The sequence below is a fragment of the Oncorhynchus mykiss genome, chromosome 12 (assembly GCF_057628025.1).
Source record: "Oncorhynchus mykiss isolate SJ-2025 chromosome 12, ASM5762802v1, whole genome shotgun sequence".
NCBI classification, from domain to species: domain Eukaryota; kingdom Metazoa; phylum Chordata; class Actinopteri; order Salmoniformes; family Salmonidae; genus Oncorhynchus; species Oncorhynchus mykiss.
Genome location: NC_143033.1, coordinates 73,695,727 through 73,717,300, shown reverse-complemented (window position 1 = coordinate 73,717,300; position 21,574 = coordinate 73,695,727). Strand labels below are relative to the sequence as shown.

Sequence of the window (21,574 nt, the reverse complement as noted above, 5' to 3'; positions counted from 1 at the left end):
ATTTCACTGAAAATCACTTCATATTTAATCATAACCCACTTAAGTATGAACCTCTCTTCCTATCTCCTCTAGGGTTGTGGATGGAATTGAGGATAATGGGCAGTCTTTTCACTTCAATGTGGATCAAGGCGAGGCAAAGACCAATAGCAAAGGTAATGGTCTCAGGTTAACAATGGTTTAACTACAAAAATATATATTATTCTAACAGTGGTTTTCTTTTTTTCAATTTAAAGTTTTATGAAGTTTTCTTGTTTTTCAATCAACCAACAAAACACATTCCACATTCACAGATGTGACAGGCTTAAAAAAAAAGAATTAAAAAAAAATATAATAATATATATATATATATAATATATATATATATAATATATATATATATATAATAATAATATATAATAATAACATATAAAATAAACAAAAAAATACAATTAAAATAAAAGATTAAGAAAAAGAATCAAAGTTTTTTTTTTGGTGTATATATATACACACACATACATACATACATACATACATACATACATACATACATACATACATATATATATACATACATACATACATACATACATACATACATACATACATACATATATATATACATACATACATACATATATATACATACATACATACATATATATATACATACATACATACATACATACATACATACATACATATATATATACATACATACATACATACATACATACATACATACATACATACACGTACGTACACACACATCCGTACACACACACACATTCACACCCATACACACACACATATCCTACATACCTACACGTACTCACAAATATATATTTTTTGTAAACACACAAAAAACATATATAAAACTTGCAGCAACACTATCAAGGTTCTTATCAGCTATTTCTAGCCTTCGCTGAGACGACCAGCCAATCATTCGTTTTTAGATTTTACAGCAGCTTACACAACATGCATCTGCACATTTCCCTAGTCACCCCGTTCACTCTGTCCAGTTTGAAATATAGTTGAGTAGTGGAGACCAAGGTCTATCAAACTTGGGCTGTCTCTTGTGGAGGTCATAAGTGAGCTTTTCAAGAGGGAGAAAGTCAACAATCTGGTCAATCCACATTTTAAATGTAGGAGGGGTATTAGAGGCCCACAATAGAAGAATACATTTCTTAGCAAAGTATGTAATAGTCATGAGCAAATTTTCTCTGTCAGGATCAAGAACAAAGTCCTGCTGGGCATTAAGAAGATAGATACACGGGGTCATATCAAACTGTACCTCTAGTATTTTCTGTGCAGCAGTATGTATAGATTGCCAGAATCTGGCAATCTCTCTACAGCTCCAAAATACATGCATATAGGTTTAACAGTGGTTTTCTAACAGTAAATAGAAACGTGTTTTAGGCAAGGATACTGAATTGATTGGTCAGAAAATTGCTTTTTTAGAATGATCCAAAGCAGTACAAGTAGGCTTTTCATACAAATGAAATGGTCTGAGCAAAGTGCTTTATGTTGGAGTGCGGTGTGAAAGCACTGATCTCATCCATCCTTTCCCATCCCATCCCCCTTATAGACCCATTCCAGGTGAGCGCCAACTTACTTCTGGAAACAGAGGAGGTGAGACAGAACATCAGCCAGCTAAGCAAAGAGGTATGAACATACGATCACATTGACGGAATAAATGGACACATAAACCAACATAATGATGTATCAATCTAGGTAGAAAGAGCTCAAGAGACGCAAACTTTTTTGTTCTCCCACTTCATTTTCCTTACTCTACTTTCGCTGTACCCTAAAGAGTGTCGAAAAACAGGTCATCTCTGACACACTTTCAGCACTACATACACCACTCAGGCTATGTAGGCAAGAGAACATTTAAAGACATTTTTCCTCAAATAAAATGTAGGATTGTTAAATTGGAGATGGTCCAGATTTGAAAGCTCACGTAACACCGACTGATAATTTATGACTGTGCTTGTTTTTGGTTTCTACCATTTCTGACCTAGAAAGAGACAGCCTTGGAATAATTACTATTCAACCAAGCAACAGATTATAGCTTTCATTATTCTGCATGCCATCTATTTTCCAGATGAATACTCTTAACCAGGAGGTGTCCAACCTGACCAAGGAGCTCCATGAGATGATGTGTTTCCTGCAGGGCCATGTGACCATGTTTCATTACCCCTCTGCCATCTCCACCTATCCTTACGGCCTGCAGATGGCCCCTAACCCCAACCTCAGCAGCGACATGACTGCTGCCAATGACTGGCAGACACGGGTGCCTTTCAGTATGCCTGCTGGACCTCACCCATCTCACCTACAACATGACCCCCTCAGCCACCCCGCCAGGAATATGTGGGCCTACAGTGGGGTGCCCCCCCAGGGCAGAGGTCCCGCCATGGGTCAGAAGGTGGAGGTTGAGCACCTTCACCAGACGTCCAATCCCAGGTCATCCTGTTTACACCTGTGCTGCTCGGACAGAGGCAGAACCACTGGTCAGGGACTTGAAGCCCAGTATAGGCCTTTCCCGACCTCCAGAACTACACCCAACTCTCCCTACATGGGCCACTCCCAATGCCGGACTGTGCCATCTCTTCTGAATCTCAGCTCTGCCTTCCCAGTACTCCCAGGTGCGGGCCCTGGTCAAGTTGAGTTCAAAGCCTCCATCCCCACCATCAGTACCTTTCGTCCCCTATGTTCCCCAGGCAGCCTCAGCCAGTCCCACCCCTCCCTGAGTGTCCAGGTCAACTCTGACCGCAGCCATTCACCGTCCATCTCCCCAATGTCTATCCACGTCTCACTGACCCCTACCGGCCAACCACAGCTCCACACCACCTTCAGCTCTCAGTCAGGGGGCTACACGTCTGTCAGCCCAACATACAATCAGACGCACAACCAGACCACCCCCCAGGGGCAGGGTTCTCTCAACAGAGCCAGGAAGAATGACCTGGTGGGCTCCAGCCCTGTCCACACACTGGACTCATCCCTACCTCTGGTGGGGCAGCCAGCAGGGCAAGGGCCAGACTGTGGAGGGCCTAACATTGAGTATCCACGGGGCAGGGAGAGTCCTAAGAGGATGCAAAGTGATGCTGAGCAGGCAGAGTCCCAGACCCAGGAGACCAACATCAGCACACAGCAGGTCCTGGAAGTCAAGCCTCTCTGGGGCTTGGAGGTGACACATTAGCAGCTGTCTGGAGACCCACAGAGACCAGATAAATAAACTGGAACATTACTGCTGCAAAGTAACGCTGAGCCCATCAACTCAACTCTCCCGTTTTGGTTGCATCTCTTATGCTACATGAGTTTACATCTGAGAAATTAATGATTGCTTTACAGTCTAAAACGTACACCACACAGCAATCACACTACATAATATCGACACTGATTGTACTACTACTTGATGTACTGTTTATTTAATTTGACTGTAAATACATCATTGATATGGACCAGAGATTAAGAAGACAAGCTGACTCAGTTTACAAAAATATTAATCTTTGTGTTTTATTACGCATTTCTTGTGAACTGAAAGTTAGGTATTACTAACCGGAGGGTATCTCTAGACATATCACATTGAGACCTGACAGCCATGGAAACAGCAAACCTCACCCCTTTCCTTCATTATATTGTGTTTACATAGAAAGTATCATCACCTAATGAGCATTATTTTGACATGTGGTTTTATGTGATGCCATTGCTTGTGAACACACTGTGGAGCTCATTCTACAAGCGGTCTGGACATTACAGCATGTGACCAATGTTTGTGCTCATTATTTTAAGAAATTGTCTCTTGGCTAGCCTGCCAGAGGATTGCTGGTCAAAGAGGACCTATGGTTATTTTTGTTTTTCCCTCTTCTGCAATATGGCTATTCATAGCTCTTGCATCTCTTTTTGCTCTTGTGTCTTGAACATTTTCTATGCTGTATATTTGACTGTTTATTTGGTAACAGAGACTGAAATAAGACGTGCAATGTATAGCCGACTGTACAAGCACAACAGTTTCAGAAGCGTACAAATTACAGAATGATTTGAACAACGTGTGCAGACTGAAAGAGTTGTATATCATTTTGTTTGTTTGTAACTGATATTAGTTGTAAAATAAAACTATTTAGATGCAAACAGAATATTAACATATATATTTTTTTAACAGGGACTCAGAGAAATACAATTACATCTGAAGTGAAAAATGAAATAACTTGAAACGTTAAACTGAGCAGGTCACAGTAGTGGTACACAATTACATAAATATTGTTAGTCAATCACTCAACATCCAACAATATCTCTTTAGATAGACCTATGCCTTTAGATAAACCCACCCTAAAATACTGGGGCTTCTCTATTTGATGCCCACAACATGAACGTTCGGGTCAGTGAGTGTACATTGATGAACGAAATTTAGATCTGAAATGATGTCAGAGATGATGGCAAATATCATGGTCTTTAGCGCCACCAGATGGTGATACATTTAAAGCAAACTTCTGTAAAGATTTTATTAAATACATTTGAAAAACGATGGGCCGAATCTGAGTTGTTGGTTGTCTATCTGGTGCCAGGGGTGTTTCTTTTGACCAAAAAGATCAGCTCTGAAAAAGATCTGATGTTAAAAGATCTGATGTGATTGGTTAAAATACTAATGAGTGTAAAAAAATATCAGAACTGGGCTGCCTATGTAAACGCTAGTTTGATGTTTTTTTTTACATATTTAAAAATATATATGCGGTTTTATCTTGCGCTGGGGATAGTGGCAACTGCCACTGCTTGCCACTCATAAATTAGTCTCGTAAATCCGATCCTAGGCAAAATCAGTAGCATTGATACAATGTGGGAGCCAACAAGGCTGTTTACGGAGACTACTCCTAAATAATCATCCCTGACCAGATTTGTGTTAATTAATTTAGTAAACTACAGTTCCCAGGTTCAGAGGGAAGCCACACCTTCAGGAAGTGGGAGGATCCCGGAAAAAAAAAAGGCACCAAGCAGAAGTGAAGGCCGGGGCCTATGTGTTGAGCAGTCGTAGTGAGCTGTGATAGAGAGAAAAGTCGTCAGTCGAAATTGTGCAAAGTGAGTGTATACGAAGAAAAGGGAACGCATGTCTGACCTTTGCCTCTAACGGTAAGCTGTTAACTATACTATTTTGGTTCAGATTTCCACTGTCAAATTTTGCTCAAGCAACCAGACAGTAAACTAACGTTAGCTAGCTACCTAGCCAGAGATACGTCGCTAGCTAACGACTGTCAGATTGATATGTTAAATGGGACTAATTCCTTGTGCAGATAGCTAATGCGGTAACTAGTTAGCAAATAATAAAAAGCTTTGTTCATAAGTTGACCAAATAGTTATTTATCTTTTAGATGTTTGATTTACCCCGTCTTTTCTGTGCGATGTCATCATAAACATAGCCAAGTTAGTTAGCATAAGCTAGGCTTTCGTCAGTGTCGTTCAATGTGATTTTTACTGGCAGTAACGTTAATTTACAGTAGACATATTTTTGTCGTCTACTCAGCTAACTAGCTACTCAACTATAGCTCTTATTGACATTATATAACAATTTTATAAAATTGTTTGGCTTTTAAAAGCTAGCTAGTTACTGTAACTTTGTGGGCTAGCTAGCTAAATTACAGAAATGTCATGTGTTAGATTTGTATTTCATAGCTAGTTAGCCTTTAACTGACAGCTAACTAACTATATAGCTAGTAGATTTTATTTTTGGTCCAATCAATTTGATAAACCTTTCATATGTTGATTTCTAGCTTTCAGCAGAGTATCTTAGCTCATTGCCATTGGTGTCAGCAGGCTCTTGGTATCAGTGATGATGACGATAGTATGAGGAAGTTTGAAACCCACCAACTTAATAGCTATTTATGGTTTCTGCCTGGTAATGATCACGAATCATTCCATCTTGCAGTAACCCACGTCACCTGCTCTTTTACGTTAATTGTTATCTTGCCACTGGTTATCGTTTACTTAGTTAGGTCTCAAAACATATTTTGGATAATTGGAGTTCAAAGTGCATGGCTGTATCTAATTAGGCTCATCATTTTGAATGCCATCATTTTCTGAGTTACATTTTTTGTCTGTACTTGATGTCAATGGTGGTACAGGTAGGTCAGTTATCTGATGTAGCCCTCATCGTGGAAGTCTGTCTGTGTCATGTTCTTTTGTATGAATTGCATGCTTCCTTTTCTCTGGTCTATGGTGGAATGTGGTGTCCCTCCTAACTTACTGCGTCTCATCAGTCCTGTACCCTTGTTCACTCCTTCACCTTTACTGCAGGTCATCTATGGCAGTTGTTCACAAACTGTGGGGTCGGCAGGAGGGTGGGCATGGGAGACCCACCTAACTCAGTTCGGCTTTCAACTTTTTTTAAAAGTTGTAATAGTAGAATGTGCAATTATGACATTGGGTAGTGCATCGTCTGTTTTCCTCTTGTCATGTCAGTCATTGCATACCTTAGAGCAGAGTTTCCCAAACCCTGGGTGCACGTTTTGGTTTTTGCCTTTGCACTATACAGCTGATTCAAATAACCCACTCATCTTGAGATGTGCCTTTTGTTACGTAAATCATTTGTTAAATGGGGTGAAAAGGAGACTGAATTGCTGATTTTTTAAATTTGTTTTATTTTTAAATGTAAGCTCTAGTGTAATTGAGTTTCTATCAGGAGTGAGACACTAAGACTTTGGGCAAGCATAGTCAACCTCTGCATCATTCAAGACAGATAATTTGTGAGAAGCTGTTGAAGTTCACATTTTAGACATTGTTATGTAAGTGCCAGCTGAAAAGTGGACTGGGCTTGAGTCTTTTGGGTAAACACCAGGGTAAATCCTCATTGGAAACTCGTTGGTGTGTTATGGCTCAATAACAGGACTAGAGAAGGGATTTTTAATAATTTTCCCAAGTTGCTGCCATGTTATGGTGTGGACCTTGTCCTTTGAGAGTGGTGACACATTTTGACACAGGCAAATATTATATAAAAGGCAATATTACTAGGTGGCATAAAATGTTTGTTTGATTTGGTGTTGTAAGCCTAGTTAAGACAGTTTCTATGATATTTCCAAATATTCCTGACAGAATGGCTAGTAAAACAACACTTTTCCATGTTCCTTCCAAAGTAAGCCTAATTAGTATGCGTTAGTGTGGTCAGAAAGGTTGTAATGCATTGGAGTCGATGGAGGAATGAATGAATCGGGTGTGTAGGAGGAGAAGCATGCCCATTTACAAAGGGTCATTCTGATGACTCCTCAAAAGACTGAAGATATCCTGTAGGTGTGATGTTTTTTTTCTGTTACCCAAGCTGGAGAGTTCTATGTGCAGACTGGGTTACTGGTCAGTTTGCTACCAGACTTGTTTGAGACTTACAAGATCAATGTATGCCCCCTATTGATTAAACCACAATTTAGGCCTAAACAAATGGGAAATTATTTCATTAAGTTTGAGCCATTAATAATTGTGTGTGCTTCCTCGCAGCCTGATTTGAGACACCCACTAACCCCACCCCGACCCTTTATTTCTGCAGCCGAGGCTCTGTCTGGGGTTCTTATTTCTCATACTAGCCCCATGCTCGAATTGGGGGTTGGGGTTTAGTCTAGTAGGCCTATGCAAAAACAGATGTTTTTTTTTTTTATCTCACTTAGGGTTACAAAGCTACCGGTAATTTAAAACAGTCACCTTAATATTTGGTCATAGATTACCTTGTAAGTTTGGTAATTTATACTTTAATTATAAATATTAGTTTTCATTATTTTCATTTATTATTTTTTAAATATCTGTATCATATTGTCCACGAGTTTCTAGTAGATGGACCATATCGACCACAAGAGAAAATTCCTGAAAAAAGTATCTAGGCTTACTCAACAATGGCTTTATTTTCAATTAACTCTGAAACTGTTGTCTTTTTCCACCACTTGTTGGATACATTTCCCTTTAATGTGAGAGGCCAAAATTATTGGCATGGAGTAGAATTGTATTACACAGGCTTTTGCTTGGCTGTCATGTTTCTCACAGAGGGAGCCAGAAAGAGAAGGGAATTATGTCCTCCTTGCCTGCCCCAATCATTTGCTAGTGATGTGTATCCTGTTTGCATTCCCAGATATTTAGGCTGTGTTTAGACAGGCAGCCCAATTCTGTTATTTTTTTCACTCGTTGGTCTTTTGACCAATCACATCAGATCTTTTCAAATCAGATCTTTTTTAGAGCTGATCTGATTGGTCAAAAGACTAACGACTGAAAAAAAAAATATCAGAATTTGGACTGCCTGTCTATACGCAGCTTTAGTCACCTTTCCTCTTCCTATTGACCCATCCCTTAGTCATTAGGCTTAGTTTCTCTTGCATACATTATTGAAATAGTCCACTGTGCTACTCGATTGGGGTGTCTCGCTTTCTCTTCCCTCTCTGGGTTTATCCTCCCTGACGGTTTCCCATCCAGGCCCAACCCTTTTAAACTTCAGATGAAAGCCAAGCTAACAGCTGGATGCAGGCCAGGCGGGGTGGTATGGCTGCTGCTAGCTCCACCCTCCCCGTTACATCTAATTCCTCTGGTCCCTCCACCTTTGAGTTCAGAGAACCTGTTGTCATGTCACCACGTATTCCTAGGTAACTGGTTAAATTAAGTCTGTTTGCATGACAGCTTGTTGCACCACTAATTCCATGGCATTGATGACGAATGCACGTTGACACAGTCACACGCTTACACATCTGTAGATAATGGCTGTGCCAGGAAATGGGCTAGTTGATGGTTCAACTGGAGTCTAGGAGTGGGAGACTGAATTGTCCTTTGGGAACACACAGCTCAAAGGCCTATTGGGGTGTTTATTGTTCAGTTGTTTAGGGGAATTCTGTGCATTCTCATAGCACAACTAACTTCATTCTACCCAGTCGAGTAACACCGGGTACTCGCAGTCGAGTAACACCGGGTACTCGCAGTCGAGTAACACCGGGTACTCGCAGTCGAGTAACACCGGGTACTCTTTCTGATCAGTCCCATTCCACCCCCTTCTGATTACCATGAACAGCACTGGCCTAAGAGTTTTACCTAGCCTGATTCCAGATCTGTTTGTGCTTTTGCCTACTCCAATGTCATTATCAAGCCTTTCAGCAATGTTTGGTATGACAATTCCATAACGAGTTGACAAGAGAGCAGAAACTGACTGGCATCCAGGCTAAGTTGTACCTGACAGCAGAGCACAGTGGGACTGTGATTGAAGCATACCTTTAGGCTAGTTGTGGTCAATAATGGGGTTGGCTCTGAGGTTAAGAGTAGGGCCGGGACAATACCAGAATATGTTTTCCATGTCAAAAATGAAACCACGAAGCAGATCTAACTCTTTGGTCCTTTTAAAAACCTCCTGTGTATAAAACATGTGCTATAGCTTGGAAAAATAAATAATGTATCACTCTGGATGACAACATAATGATGTTTGTTTCCAACATTATGGCTGTTTTCCTAAAGTTAAATCCACTTTGTGTTTTTGATTCCTTGCCACGATACTAAAGAGTATTGCGATACTGGTCGGGTCCCGTCCCTAGTTAAGAGTAGTGTTGTGCATAGCGGATGGGGTTCATGGCTAAATATGAGAGTGGGTACTTAATGTTAGCCAACTTAAGGCCAGGTGGGTGGACCATTCATCTTGTGTGTGTGTGTGTAATGTTTGGGATGTCAAGTATAAGAGGAAACCCACACTGTGATGGTAACTGATGTCACTGGTCATGTTAAATAGAAACTGAACAGCTACTTAGAATTCCCCCTCCCCCACACTCTTTTTCAGACTTACTAACATGCTGAAAAAACTGACCACGTTGAATGACATGAATGTGAACATTTATTATTTAATTGTTTAATCCAAAGTGCTTGCGTGTGTAAACGTGTGTCTGCGTAGCCAGGCTCTAATAGAGCTTGGTTATATTTTAGACGCTAGGTGCGCTGCAAGTCCCGCCTCTCCCATCTACCCATTTGGTTTTTACGAGCATTTACCAACGTGGGTGATTTGAAAGATGAACACGGTCCACATTCCAGTCCAGTTGGTGGCGGTAATGCACCTTAAAGTTGGTTGCCAATCGCCATGTAAAATCCACAGAAGAAGAAAAAGACTCTGAACAAGGAGATATTAATCAAATAATTTAACTGTGGGTCAAAGATTCAGCTTTAAAAAAAAATAAAAAAAAGACCAGATGTATTTCAGGTAAAATAACAACCCAATGTTTATCTCCAGGACCAATTATCCAGCAACAGCAAGCTAGCTAGCTAAATGTCAATTTAATGTTTCATGTGTGTTTTGACCTGATCCCAAATTAATATAGTTGGTTTTGGTATTTTAACCTGCATGAACGCGTCTGGTGGGGATAGGGAACACCAACATACACACGCGGAGTCGGTTTGGTCAGCATGTCCATCATGAACGTGGCTTCTTCATTTGATATATTTGTGCATGCATTGTCTTGAATAGCATTAAAGTCTACCTCATGCATGTGAGTGAGAAGCTGTTGATTGGATCATGAGGGCAATGCATGCAATATCTGTATGTAGTTAATTGTGGGTGGTGCCTCCAGTTCTCAGTGGCTGTGTTTTTACTAAGTGCTTGGATTTCAAGCTGGCAGCAAAGCCCACGGGAGGCTGTATGAACATTTGACCATCTCTCTTTGACCCAGCCTCTCTCCCCTCCATCTCTCTGACCCACTTCAGTGTGTGGAGGTCTCCAGAGTCCATTAAAGATGCCAGCAGAGGGCTGCTTAGATGCATGATGCTGCTCTGAGTGACTCTCAGAACAGGAGTGAGTGTTGGGCCAGCCACTACAGGCCCTCTAGCAATCAGTCAATCATATTACCAAGGATTTTGTTCTTTTATTTTACCTTTATTTAACTAGGCAAGTCACTTAAGAACAAATTCTTATTTAAGATGGCGGCCAAACCCGGGCGACGCTGGTCCAATTGTGTGCCGCCCTGTTCACTATACTGTTCAATAACCATGTCCTAAACTGTTTTTGGTTTATAATGGTGGATTGAACACAGGACTTTTTGATGCAGATCAGATTTTCAGTTATGTTTGTCCTCTGTGTTTTATATTATTTAGAGTGTTATCAGTGTTACTGACACTAATATAAAATATGGGCTCGTATGACTAGCCTTGGTTAAATGTTCTCACTCCCTTATCCTGTTTTTGGTTTCTGAAGCCCTCATCCCGGCCTCTCCCTCCCCTCTTCTCCCTGTCCTTGGCTATGGAAGCATGTCAGCATGCCTCACTGCCCCAGGACCTCTTCATTTCCATAGTGTGTGTGTAGTAGACTATCAAGGTTGGAGAGCAGTCACACCTGTTGTTTTGTCTTAGACATACTGGTAAGGGTAAACGCGTTGTGTAAAAAGTGACCTGTTTAGGCTAGCTTAATTAGAGATACTAGGATGATTCTACGTTCTTCTCAGAAACACAAAGACATTGAGCTTAGTTCCACAGACTTGGTCTATTAGCTTTCTTACAACTTCCTGTCTTGTTTGTACCTCAGCGTCTTCATATCAGCACATAGGTGTGTATGTGGCAGTAGTCTAGGCCTTTGGTGTGCTACCTTGCTGTACTGTCTGCTCTGTGCTGGGTTGACCCTCTCAGGCCAGTGTGTGGTACCAACACACTGTGATCTTCTGTCCTATGCAGAAGATTAGGTCCTTGCCTGGCCTGGGAAGGACTGAGCGTCAACAGCAACCCTACTCTGGCTGGCCTACCTCTCTCTCGCTCCTTAACCAGGACTCTATAAAATCCATGTTGTGGACAGAATCACAAAATTCAGACAAAACATAATTCAACAATATTCAAATGTATTGAACTTATTAGAAAATGTATTCATTTGCCCAAGTTAATCATAAGACAGGGGGGGCAGGGTAGCCTAGTGGTTAGGTTGCAAGTTCAAATCCCCGAGCTGACAAGGTACAAAATATGTCGTTCTGCCCTTGAACAGGCCGTCATTGAAAATAAGAATTTGTTCTTAACTGACATACCTAGTAAAATAAAGGTAAAATAAAATCAGTGATTCGCATTTTCCTGCAACTTTCTGAAACTGTGTGTGTGGTGCGCGCATATGTCTACACTCTGTGTAGCGAAGATGCTAATGTTAAGTCTTCTGGTAGAGATGGCTTCCCAAAACCATTGCCAATGAAATGTTAACTACAAAGTTGCCTATGCCTACCTGGGAGAATGATTTCATGATTATTTGCATCAATCCAGTGCAGAGTATGCAAAACAAATGGCCAATCACATGAGCACTACAGAAACGTTGCTAACCAAACAGCGGTCTCTTGCTGGTGCACACTTGAATTAAAGGGTAACTACACCCAAAAATGTAGATGTCTTTAAGCATTGTTGTGGAAATAAAACATCAGATTTTTATTATTTTTCAATAATAATAATACAGCAAAATGGAAACCTGTAAACAATAAATTAAAATAAATACAAAAAAAATAATGAGAAACTATTTTGGGGTAAAAATAAACAAAATAAGCCATGGGAGCCTCATTGATTTAGTTCTGTTTGAGTCACTGATGGTGGAAGAACACAGCATAAGCCTTGGCAAAATGTGTAGAACTGTAGAGAATTAGCTTTAGAACTGCAATTTATTATCACTGTAGAATTGCAGAAAACTGTACACATTTCTCTACGTCCCATGGCGAGACCCCCCCCCCCCCCGACATTACTCTTCCCCCCCTCTAGTCAAGTGTGTTATTTCAATCTTTGAATGCACTCACTGTTGAAAGACAGGCCTATAGTAGAAGCCTGTACACTGTGTCGTGTATAACTATTTTGTGACGTTATTGTGATGTTTCACACTTAGTTATGGATTTTAGCATTGTAGGCTAACCTAGGCTGGTTGTCCTAACAGTGAATGGTTTAGTATAAAGGGCCAACAGTACTGTATGTGCGTATGTGCATGCTACTCTGTCCTTCTGCGATGTTCACTTCCTGCTATGATATTAATTCCGTTTCCTGTCCCTTTCACCAAGCAGAAGCTGACTGACCTTGTGAAGTAGCTCTATGGAAGATTTGTTTAAGTGTTTCTTACTGTAGTCATATTCCTCAGTCAATGTAAAGAACACTTGGACACTGGCCCAACCATAAGATGACAATCTGCACATCATCATGTGACTATCTAAGTTAAGACGGATGTGTGCAGGCCCAAGGTGGACTGTAAACACAGAAACAGGAGTCCTTGGGGCAAGCAGCTCAGACTATCATTTCCTGTTCTGTGTTTTCACTGTGGTCCTCAGCTCTGTGGTCTATGAGAACACACACACACACACACACACACAGGTTGCATTGGGTTGGATGTGAACAACCGTTGAACTTGGCTTTAGGCTAATGTGTCTAGACAAGAGGTTTGGGAGCGTGGGGGACTGTCTCTCCCCCCTAATTTGGCGTTCAAGCGTCATGATTGTGAATGCTGACGGTTAATTGTGGTCGTACTCATGGCTCAATCTGCATATCTAAATGTTGCTTTAGACAGGACCCCATGACATTTCCTTCACTGCTGTATTTGACTGTTGAGTCTAAAGTAAATATAATTAAAAGAGAAGAGGGCAGGGCTTATCTCCCTGTCCAGCCCTTGCTTCATTCAAACGGACATCCAGACCACAATGTAGGTTTCCAGTAGGCCTATCAGAAAATAACCTTCATTTAAACATTGAACTGTTTTCTTGTCAAACCATGGTGGTGTTTTAGAAGCACTGACATGTTCCTCGACCAATGGTGTTCATCAGAACATTATTGATTTACAACACTGATCAACTGGAGCAGAATAATTAGTCTGCTAGGCATTGATTTGAGGCATTTGGGGTTTTTAATGAGTAACTGATGGACATCAGGACCATTTTATAGGTTTGTTTGAACCTGAATAATAAGCCCAGTCAAAGGTTAAGATTCAAAGGACTCACTACACTGGACCATGAAAGTAGATTGGGTTATACCAGACACTTGCGGGAGTAGCCAACTTGGTATGACACCATTGACTGGTGGTTGAGAACAAAACTATTTAATCCATTTTGAATTCAGGCTGTAACACAACAAAATGTGGAATAATTCAAGGGGTACATTCTGAAGGCACTCTAGTTTACTAAAGTTTTCCTATATCAGACTGGCTGCCTACAAGTGATATTATTACTGTCTGTTCTTTCTTCCAGCTCACACAGGTGAAGTCCCCTCTTCCTCCGGCTCCCTCACTTCCTGGCCTAGACTCACCTGACCCAGCTTAGCCCACCCTCGCCTGGCCCGGTCTCAGCTCCAGTCCCTGCTCCGCTTCAGAGCCCCAGTCCTCCGCCCAAGGCAGCCTCATTCTCCACCAAGAGCCTCTTACCCCGTTGAAGCTCTCTGCTCGGCAGCATGGCAGGTCGAGGAGGACCAGCACGGACCAACGGCGCGGCAGCCAGCAACAAGATCTGCCAGTTCAAGCTGGTGCTGCTGGGAGAGTCAGCGGTGGGCAAATCCAGCTTGGTGCTGCGCTTCGTCAAGGGCCAGTTCCATGAGTACCAGGAGAGCACCATCGGAGGTGAGTAGGCACGCCGTTGGCATTGGGATTGTCATTCTTCTGACTGTGTCTTAGTCATGCTTAGTGTTTGTTGCTTTACAGCTGTCCTTGTGTTGAGTCAGTATCATGTTATAAAGGTCAAGTAGATTGGAAGTGTGAATGTGTAGTAGACTGAAGGAAGATCACTTAGAATGCCTTGGTAACCGGGGATGTGTTACTGCTAGCTAGCAGCCCTTACCCTAGCTGTTGTCAAGGCCAGGTCAGGAGTAGACATGAGCTACAGAACCAGATCTTTCTTGGCAGCTGATCACCTGACTCTTGCATGAGCAGCCGAGCCTTTGACTGACACTTTAAATATGTCACAAGGAGTGGGATGTCCTTACTCCCGGCCACAGAAAGCCTTCTGGAGAATGTTCAAACTGATCATCTGCCTAATAAGGTATGTATTGACTTAATGCTAGCCAGAGTGGAGCTGCGAGAAGGGGGTCTCTCTCTCTGTGGGCTCTTAAAACAGGAAGGAAGTCGGTCAACAATGGGATTTCCTGTCCTGGAACTGCTCCTATATCTACGGATCTGGAAACCAATACTTGATGGTTTTAACATTCAAAGAATTCCACTGCAAAAATTGGGTAATGACTAATGAGTAACTATTAATTTTCAGCTTCACCTAGTGTTATAAATTTACACACGGGTGTTGGTAATTTCCATTATGATTTAGTGGTTTACTAGCTAGATTGCTTTCTTTGTGATTTATGCATTACACTTTCTATAAATAAATGTTAAAAAGTAGAGTTGCATCATGCAGCCACAGCAGGGTGAGGCTGGAGAGACCGGATGCTTGGTGCTTACACTAGCCAAAGCCTTAGGACGAGTCAGCATTTTCAAAACATTTTAAAACCTGTCGTCAGCTGTCTGGTCAAAGGTCACTGAGCTTCAGTATGGAGCAGGCTTCCTCTATGAACGCTGCTGTACATTTCCCTCAGCCGTGTGACACAACGGGCTGAATTAGCAGTGTCTTTATGTTCCATGGATTAGCCAATAGACAGCCACATGTTTTGTCCTCTCATCACTGTCTTGTTTAGTATATTTTACTCTCACCACTTTACACAGTAACCTTTTACCCAGTGCTTAGTGCTCTGTGATTCGATCTTGTTTATTTACCTAATAATTGTCCCTTCCTCCTCTCTAACGTTGGAAGGCTCCCAATTCTCCTCAGTGCTGGCTTTGTAGCTTCGAGTTCTCATTAAGCCACTGTTCACGTTTCCTCTTAACTGTCTCATGGCCTTGGCTGTTGGGATTATGTTTGCCTTGTGCTAGTTTAACTCAGCCATGTCAAATAGGGACAACTATACCCCTATGACACGATCTAAGGAAGAAAACAAAATACCTGTCCTGTACAGATACTGAGTTTTACTCCACTGTGAGGAAATGCACAGGCAGAGTCAAATGTACACCTCTTTTCTATGTGTAGGGCATTTGAAGACTTCAAAATAAAATAAAAATAGAGCCTGAAACTAAGTCTATGATTTGTCTCTACACCCATCCAGCTGCCTTCCTCACACAGACCGTCTGCTTGGATGACACAACAGTTAAGTTTGAGATCTGGGACACTGCAGGGCAGGAACGGTATCACAGCCTGGCCCCTATGTACTACAGAGGAGCGCAGGCTGCCATCGTGGTCTATGACATCACCAACACAGTGAGTGACAGCTGCTGGTCACGTGTGGAACTGGTTCCTGAGTGTTGTCAGCACTCGGCAGTGATTTTTTTTTTAGCAGAGGTTGATTATTCAAACCCTCAACAAAGGACAGACCTTTGCTCTCGTAACTGACTCTTCTGTAGCTATGTAATAGAGCTCTTGTGTGGGAAAACACACATCCATTGTGCAATCTGCCTTTGTCATGTATTTCATCAAATCAAATGTTTTTATGATGTTATTAAGAATGTTTTTTTCCTGTGCAGGATACATTCACACGTGCAAAGAACTGGGTGAAGGAGCTCCAACGACAAGCCAGCCCCAACATCGTTATTGCACTGGCAGGGAACAAAGCTGACCTGGCCAACAAAAGAGCTGTGGACTTCCAGGTATTGAGGAACTCCTAACAATTAGATGCTGCTAGTCCCACTGGACTATTAGTGGAACATGTCAATGATAAGTTTGTTTAAACAGGAGAATGTATTAGAAATGTCATTTTCATAGTTTCTGTTGATATTCAAGAATGCTCATGAACTCTCAAAGCTTTGGGTTATTACTGATTGTATCAATGTGTTTGATGGGGCTCTAAAGATGTCTTTTTTGTGTGTGTAGGAAGCACAAGCGTACGCAGATGACAACAGTTTGCTCTTCATGGAGACTTCAGCCAAGACGGCCATGAACGTCAATGAGATCTTTATGGCCATAGGTACGTGTACCACAATATTATATGTGCATTTATAAACTGGGTGGTTCAAGCCCTGAATGCTGATTGGCTGACAGCCGTGGTATATCAGACCATATACCACGGGTATGAAAGAACATATACAGTTGAAGTCGGAAGTTTACATACACCTTAGCCAAATCCATTTAAACTCAGTTTCACAATTCCTGACATTTAATTCTAGTAAAAATTCTGTCATGTCAGTTAGGATCACCACTTTATTTTAAGAATGTGAAATGTCAATAGTAGAGTGATTTTTATTTCAGCTTTTCTTTCATCACATTCCCAGTGGGTCAGAAGCTTACATGCATTCAATTAGTATTTGGTAGCATTGCCTTTACATTGTTTAACTTGGGTCAAGCTTTTCGGGTAGCCTTCCACAAGGCATAATAAGTTGGGTGAATTTTGGCCCATTCCTCCTGACAGAGCTGGTGTAAGTAACTGAGTCAGGTTTGTAGGCCTCCTTGCTCGCACCTGCTTTTTCAGTTCTGCCCACAAATGTTCTATAGGATTGAGGCCAGGGCTTTGTACAAATGTTCTATAGGATTGAGGCCAGGGCTTTGTGATGGCCACTCCAATACAATGTGATGTGATGGCCACTCCAATACACTCCAACACTCCAATATGACTTTGTTGTCCTTAAGCCATTTTGCCACAACTTTGGAAGTATGCTTGGGGTCATTGTCCATTTGGAAGACTCATTTGCGACCAAGCTTTTAACTTCCTGACTGATGTCTTGAGATGTTGCTTCAATATATCCACATAATTCCCCCCCTCATGATGCCATCTATTTTTTTTTTTTAATTTTACCCCTTTTTCTCCCCAATTTCGTGGTATCCAATTGTTGTAGTAGCTACTATCTTGTCTCATCGCTACAACTCCCGTACGGGCTCGGGAGAGACGAAGGTTGAAAGTCCTCCGATACACAACCCAACCAAGCCGCACTGCTTCTTAACACAGCACGCATCCAACCCGGAAGCCACCCGCACCAATGCGCCGGAGGAAACACCGTGCACCTGGCCACCTTGGCTAGCGTGCACTGCGCCCAGCCCGCCACAGGAGTCGCTGGTGCGCGATGAGACAAGGACACCCCTACCGACCAAGCCCTCCCTAACCCGGGCGACGCTAGGCCAATTGTGCGTCGCCCCATGGACCTCCCGGTCGCGGCCGGTTACGACAGAGCCTGGGCGCGAACCCAGGGATGGCACAGCTGGCGCCCTTAACCACTGCGCCACCCGGGAGGCCTGATGCCATCTATTTTGTGAAGTGCACCAGTCCCTACTGCAGCAAAACACCCCCACAACATGACCGTGTTTCACGGTTGGGATGGTGTTCTTCGGCTTGCAAGCCTCCCCCTTTTTCCTCCAAACATGATGATGGTCATTATGGCCAAACAGTTATATTTTTGTTTCATCAGACCAGAGGACATTTCTCCAAAAAGTACTATCTTTGTCCCCATGTGCAGTTGCAAACCGTAGTCAGGCTTTTTTGTGGCAGTTTTGGAGCAATGGCTTCTTCCTTGCTGAGCGGCCTTGCAGGTTATGTCGATATAGGACTAATTTTACTGTGGATATAGATACTTTTGTACCGGTCTACTCCAGCATCTTCACAAGGTCCTTTGCTGTTGTTCTGGGATTGATTTTTACTTTTTGCACCTATGTATGTTCATCTCTAGGAGACAGAACGCATCTTCTTCCTGAGCAGTATGATGGCTGCATGGTCCCATGGTGTTAATACTTGCGTACTATTGTTTGTACAGATGAACATGGTACCTTCAGGCATTTAGAAATTGCTCCCAAGAATGAACCGGACTTGTGGAGGTCTACAATTTTGTTTCTGAAGTCTTTGCTGATTTTCTTTTGATTTTCCTATGATGTCAAGCAAAGAGGCACTGAGTTACACAACAGGTACACCTCCAATTGACTCAAATTATGTCAATTAGCCTATCAGAAGCTTCATTTTCTGTAATTTTCCAAGCTGTTTAAAGGCACAGTCAACTTAGTGTATGTAAACTAATGACCCACTGGAATTGTGATACAGTGAATTAAAAGTGAAATAATCTGTCTGTAAACATTTGAAGGACAAATTACTTCATGCACAAAGTAGATGTCCTAACCGACTTGCCAAAACTATAGTTTGTTAACAAGACATTTGTGGAGTGGTTGAAAAATGAGTTTTAATGACTCCAACATAAGTGTATGTAAACTTCCGACTTCAACTGTGTTTGTACCACTCTAATTAAGTTGGTAACCAGTTTATAATAGCAACAAGGCACCTCAGGGTTTGTGGTATATTGGCCAAATACCACACCCCCTAGTGCCTTATTGCTTAATTAGAAACACCTTCCAAATATTGAGTTGCACCCATCCTTTTGCCCTCAGAACAGCCTCAATTCATTGGGGCATTGACTGTCGAAAGCGTTCCACAGGGATGCTGGCCCATGTTGACTCCAATGCTTTCCACAGTTGTGTCAAGTTGTCTGGATGTCTTTTGGGTGGTGGACCATTCTTGATACACATGGGAAACTACTGTGTGAGAAACCCCGCAGTGTTACAATTCTTTACACAAACCGGTGCGCCTGGCACCTACTACCATACTCTGTTCAAAGGAACTTAAATCTTTTGTCTTGCTCATTCACCTCTGAATGGCACACATACACAATGTCTCAACTGTCTCAAGGCTTAAAAATCCTTCTGTAACCTGTCTCTCCTTCATCTACACTGATTTTGAAGTGGATTTAACAATTGACATCAATAAGGGATCATAGCTTTCACCTGGATTCACCTGGTCGGTCTGTCATGGAAAGAGCAGGTGTTCAAAATGTTTTGTATACTCAATGTACATTTCTTCCCAGAACAAATCAAATGTGTAGAAACCATAAAGGCTTCCTACTCACTGTTTCTTTCTGTCCTTCTCTGTAGCCAAGAAGCTTCCTAAGAACGAGCCAGCGGGTGGAGCCGGTGGCCGGGCCGGTGGTCGGGCAGGAGTGGACCTGCAGGAAGCCGCCCCACAGGCTGGTGGTAGCAAGTGCTGTGGTGGGAACTAACCAACTGGACCGACACACCAACCAATCTGCAGTATCAACCAACTGATCAGACCAGCTGACAAACACATCCCACGGTCAAACCAACTGACGGTCTGACCAACCACCATGCACCGATCAACTGATAAGCAAACCAGCTCACAGGCCAATCAACTGTCAACACACAACTCCAAAGTTCCAATGATCAGACCAACAGACAAATGACACAATTATGACCAACATGACGACCTACAACTGTTTTAACTTAACCGAGGACATAACTACCCATTATCTCCAACCAAACAATGGACATCTGACATCATCCAGGCAAAAAACAACCCCACTTAGGGAGGAAAAAAAAGATCAATCCTTACCAATCGCACTTAACAGAGCACTGTTCTTTTTTTTTTGTTCACTGTATTTCTGTAAAAAAAAATCAAACGCAACTGGGAGGAATAATGAACAGGCTCTTTATGCCCTCTCCTTTCTCTCTCTCGCTCTCTCGTCATCTTTCTTTACCATAATGCTACAGTATTTCAACGTATGTCTTGTCACTTCTAACCCTGTTTAGTTTGGTGGTGGGTGAATGTAGCAATTCTCATTATTTCATTTTTCCTTGTTCCCGATCGTCACCCTTGGGCAAAAGAAGGGAGAGTGTTCAACCCCAAAAAAAGGAGTTAGGAGAACAGTTGTTTCCTTCCAGCTATAGCAGTTGTGTAGATTAACTGAACTATTACATTGTTATTATTATTGTTATTATTATTACTTTGACTTATTTTTGACATGTTAAACAGTATGATTTCAAAGACTAGACCACCTAAGGTTTTCCAATCATTAATCTATGATATCCAACCATGTGCATTAACATCATTGTCACCAATAACTCATTTCTAGCATTAATGTAATGTTTTTGAATCATTCATATACAATGACGAAAGTGGAATAAAAAGGATGAAGCAAGAGTTGTTTTCCTGACCAAAATCACAGATGTGTATTGAAAACATGTTGCTATTATTTGTATAATGATTTTTCTTCAAACATGTAACCAATCAGTAGTTACTGTCAATACAATACCTTCCCAATCTCAACATGATGCTTTGTCATCCTCAATTATTTTTGTCATGTAAAGATGTATTTTTTTAATTTTTTTGTGTACAATTCTTTTGTTTTCTGAAGAGTCTCTGGTATTGGGTGCACTGGTTCTGTCACCTCTTGTGGTTTCAGATGTTCTCTTCAGTTTCTTTTGCTTTTCTGTTCTGTTCTTTAACCTTTTCCTATCGGGGATGGATTCCTCTAACCAGTCCGTGTCTGTTATGACATCAATGACTAGCACAACAGTACCTGCAGCTGTCACTGCTGTGAGATGGGGGGACAGGGGTAAACCAAGCAAAACAACAAATTGTAATTTTACCAATAAATAAGGGGGAAGGTATCTCATTGTCTGCCTGTCTTATTTGTTGTATGACAATGGGTATTAGAGTAGAAGATTTTTCACGGTTAGATTTCACCTAACAGCTATTCGTATCTCTACCAACATGTTGAGCGTATAGTAGTTTCCAGTCATTCCAGCCTTTTGTTCTCTAATTCTCGATCTTGCTTAAGATCTCCTCAATAGATCCTCATCAGTCTAGGAAGCCAGCTGAGCACAGTGAG

General features: G+C 41.7%; 2 protein-coding genes across 4 annotated transcripts in view; both read left to right on the top strand.

Annotated features, from left to right (window-relative positions):
* Positions 1-4,107, top strand: part of kcnh4a (potassium voltage-gated channel, subfamily H (eag-related), member 4a) — a 31,831-nt gene extending 27,724 nt beyond the window's left edge. For both annotated transcript variants that reach the window (XM_090193243.1, XM_021624834.3), the window contains exons 14-16: positions 73-152; positions 1,565-1,641; positions 2,081-4,107. In XM_090193243.1, coding sequence (XP_090049369.1) covers positions 73-152; positions 1,565-1,641; positions 2,081-3,175 — 1,252 coding nt within the window. In that variant the 3' untranslated portion in view covers positions 3,176-4,107. The remainder of the gene's footprint in view (positions 1-72; positions 153-1,564; positions 1,642-2,080) is intronic.
* A 780-nt stretch (positions 4,108-4,887) lies between these two features.
* rab5c (RAB5C, member RAS oncogene family) lies at positions 4,888-21,353 on the top strand. 2 transcript variants are annotated; one of them, XM_021624833.3, is made up of 6 exons: positions 4,888-5,100; positions 14,139-14,503; positions 16,030-16,181; positions 16,445-16,567; positions 16,791-16,884; positions 19,821-21,353. In XM_021624833.3, exons 2-6 carry the CDS (start codon positions 14,338-14,340, stop codon positions 19,943-19,945), a joined length of 660 nt encoding a protein of 219 aa, XP_021480508.1. In that variant the 5' UTR covers positions 4,888-5,100; positions 14,139-14,337; the 3' UTR covers positions 19,946-21,353. The 2 variants fall into 2 exon arrangements, with proteins under 2 accessions (XP_021480508.1, XP_036794145.1); XM_036938250.2 differs by having other exon boundaries at positions 4,961-5,100; positions 14,139-15,111.
* Positions 21,354-21,574: the final 221 nt, after the last annotated feature.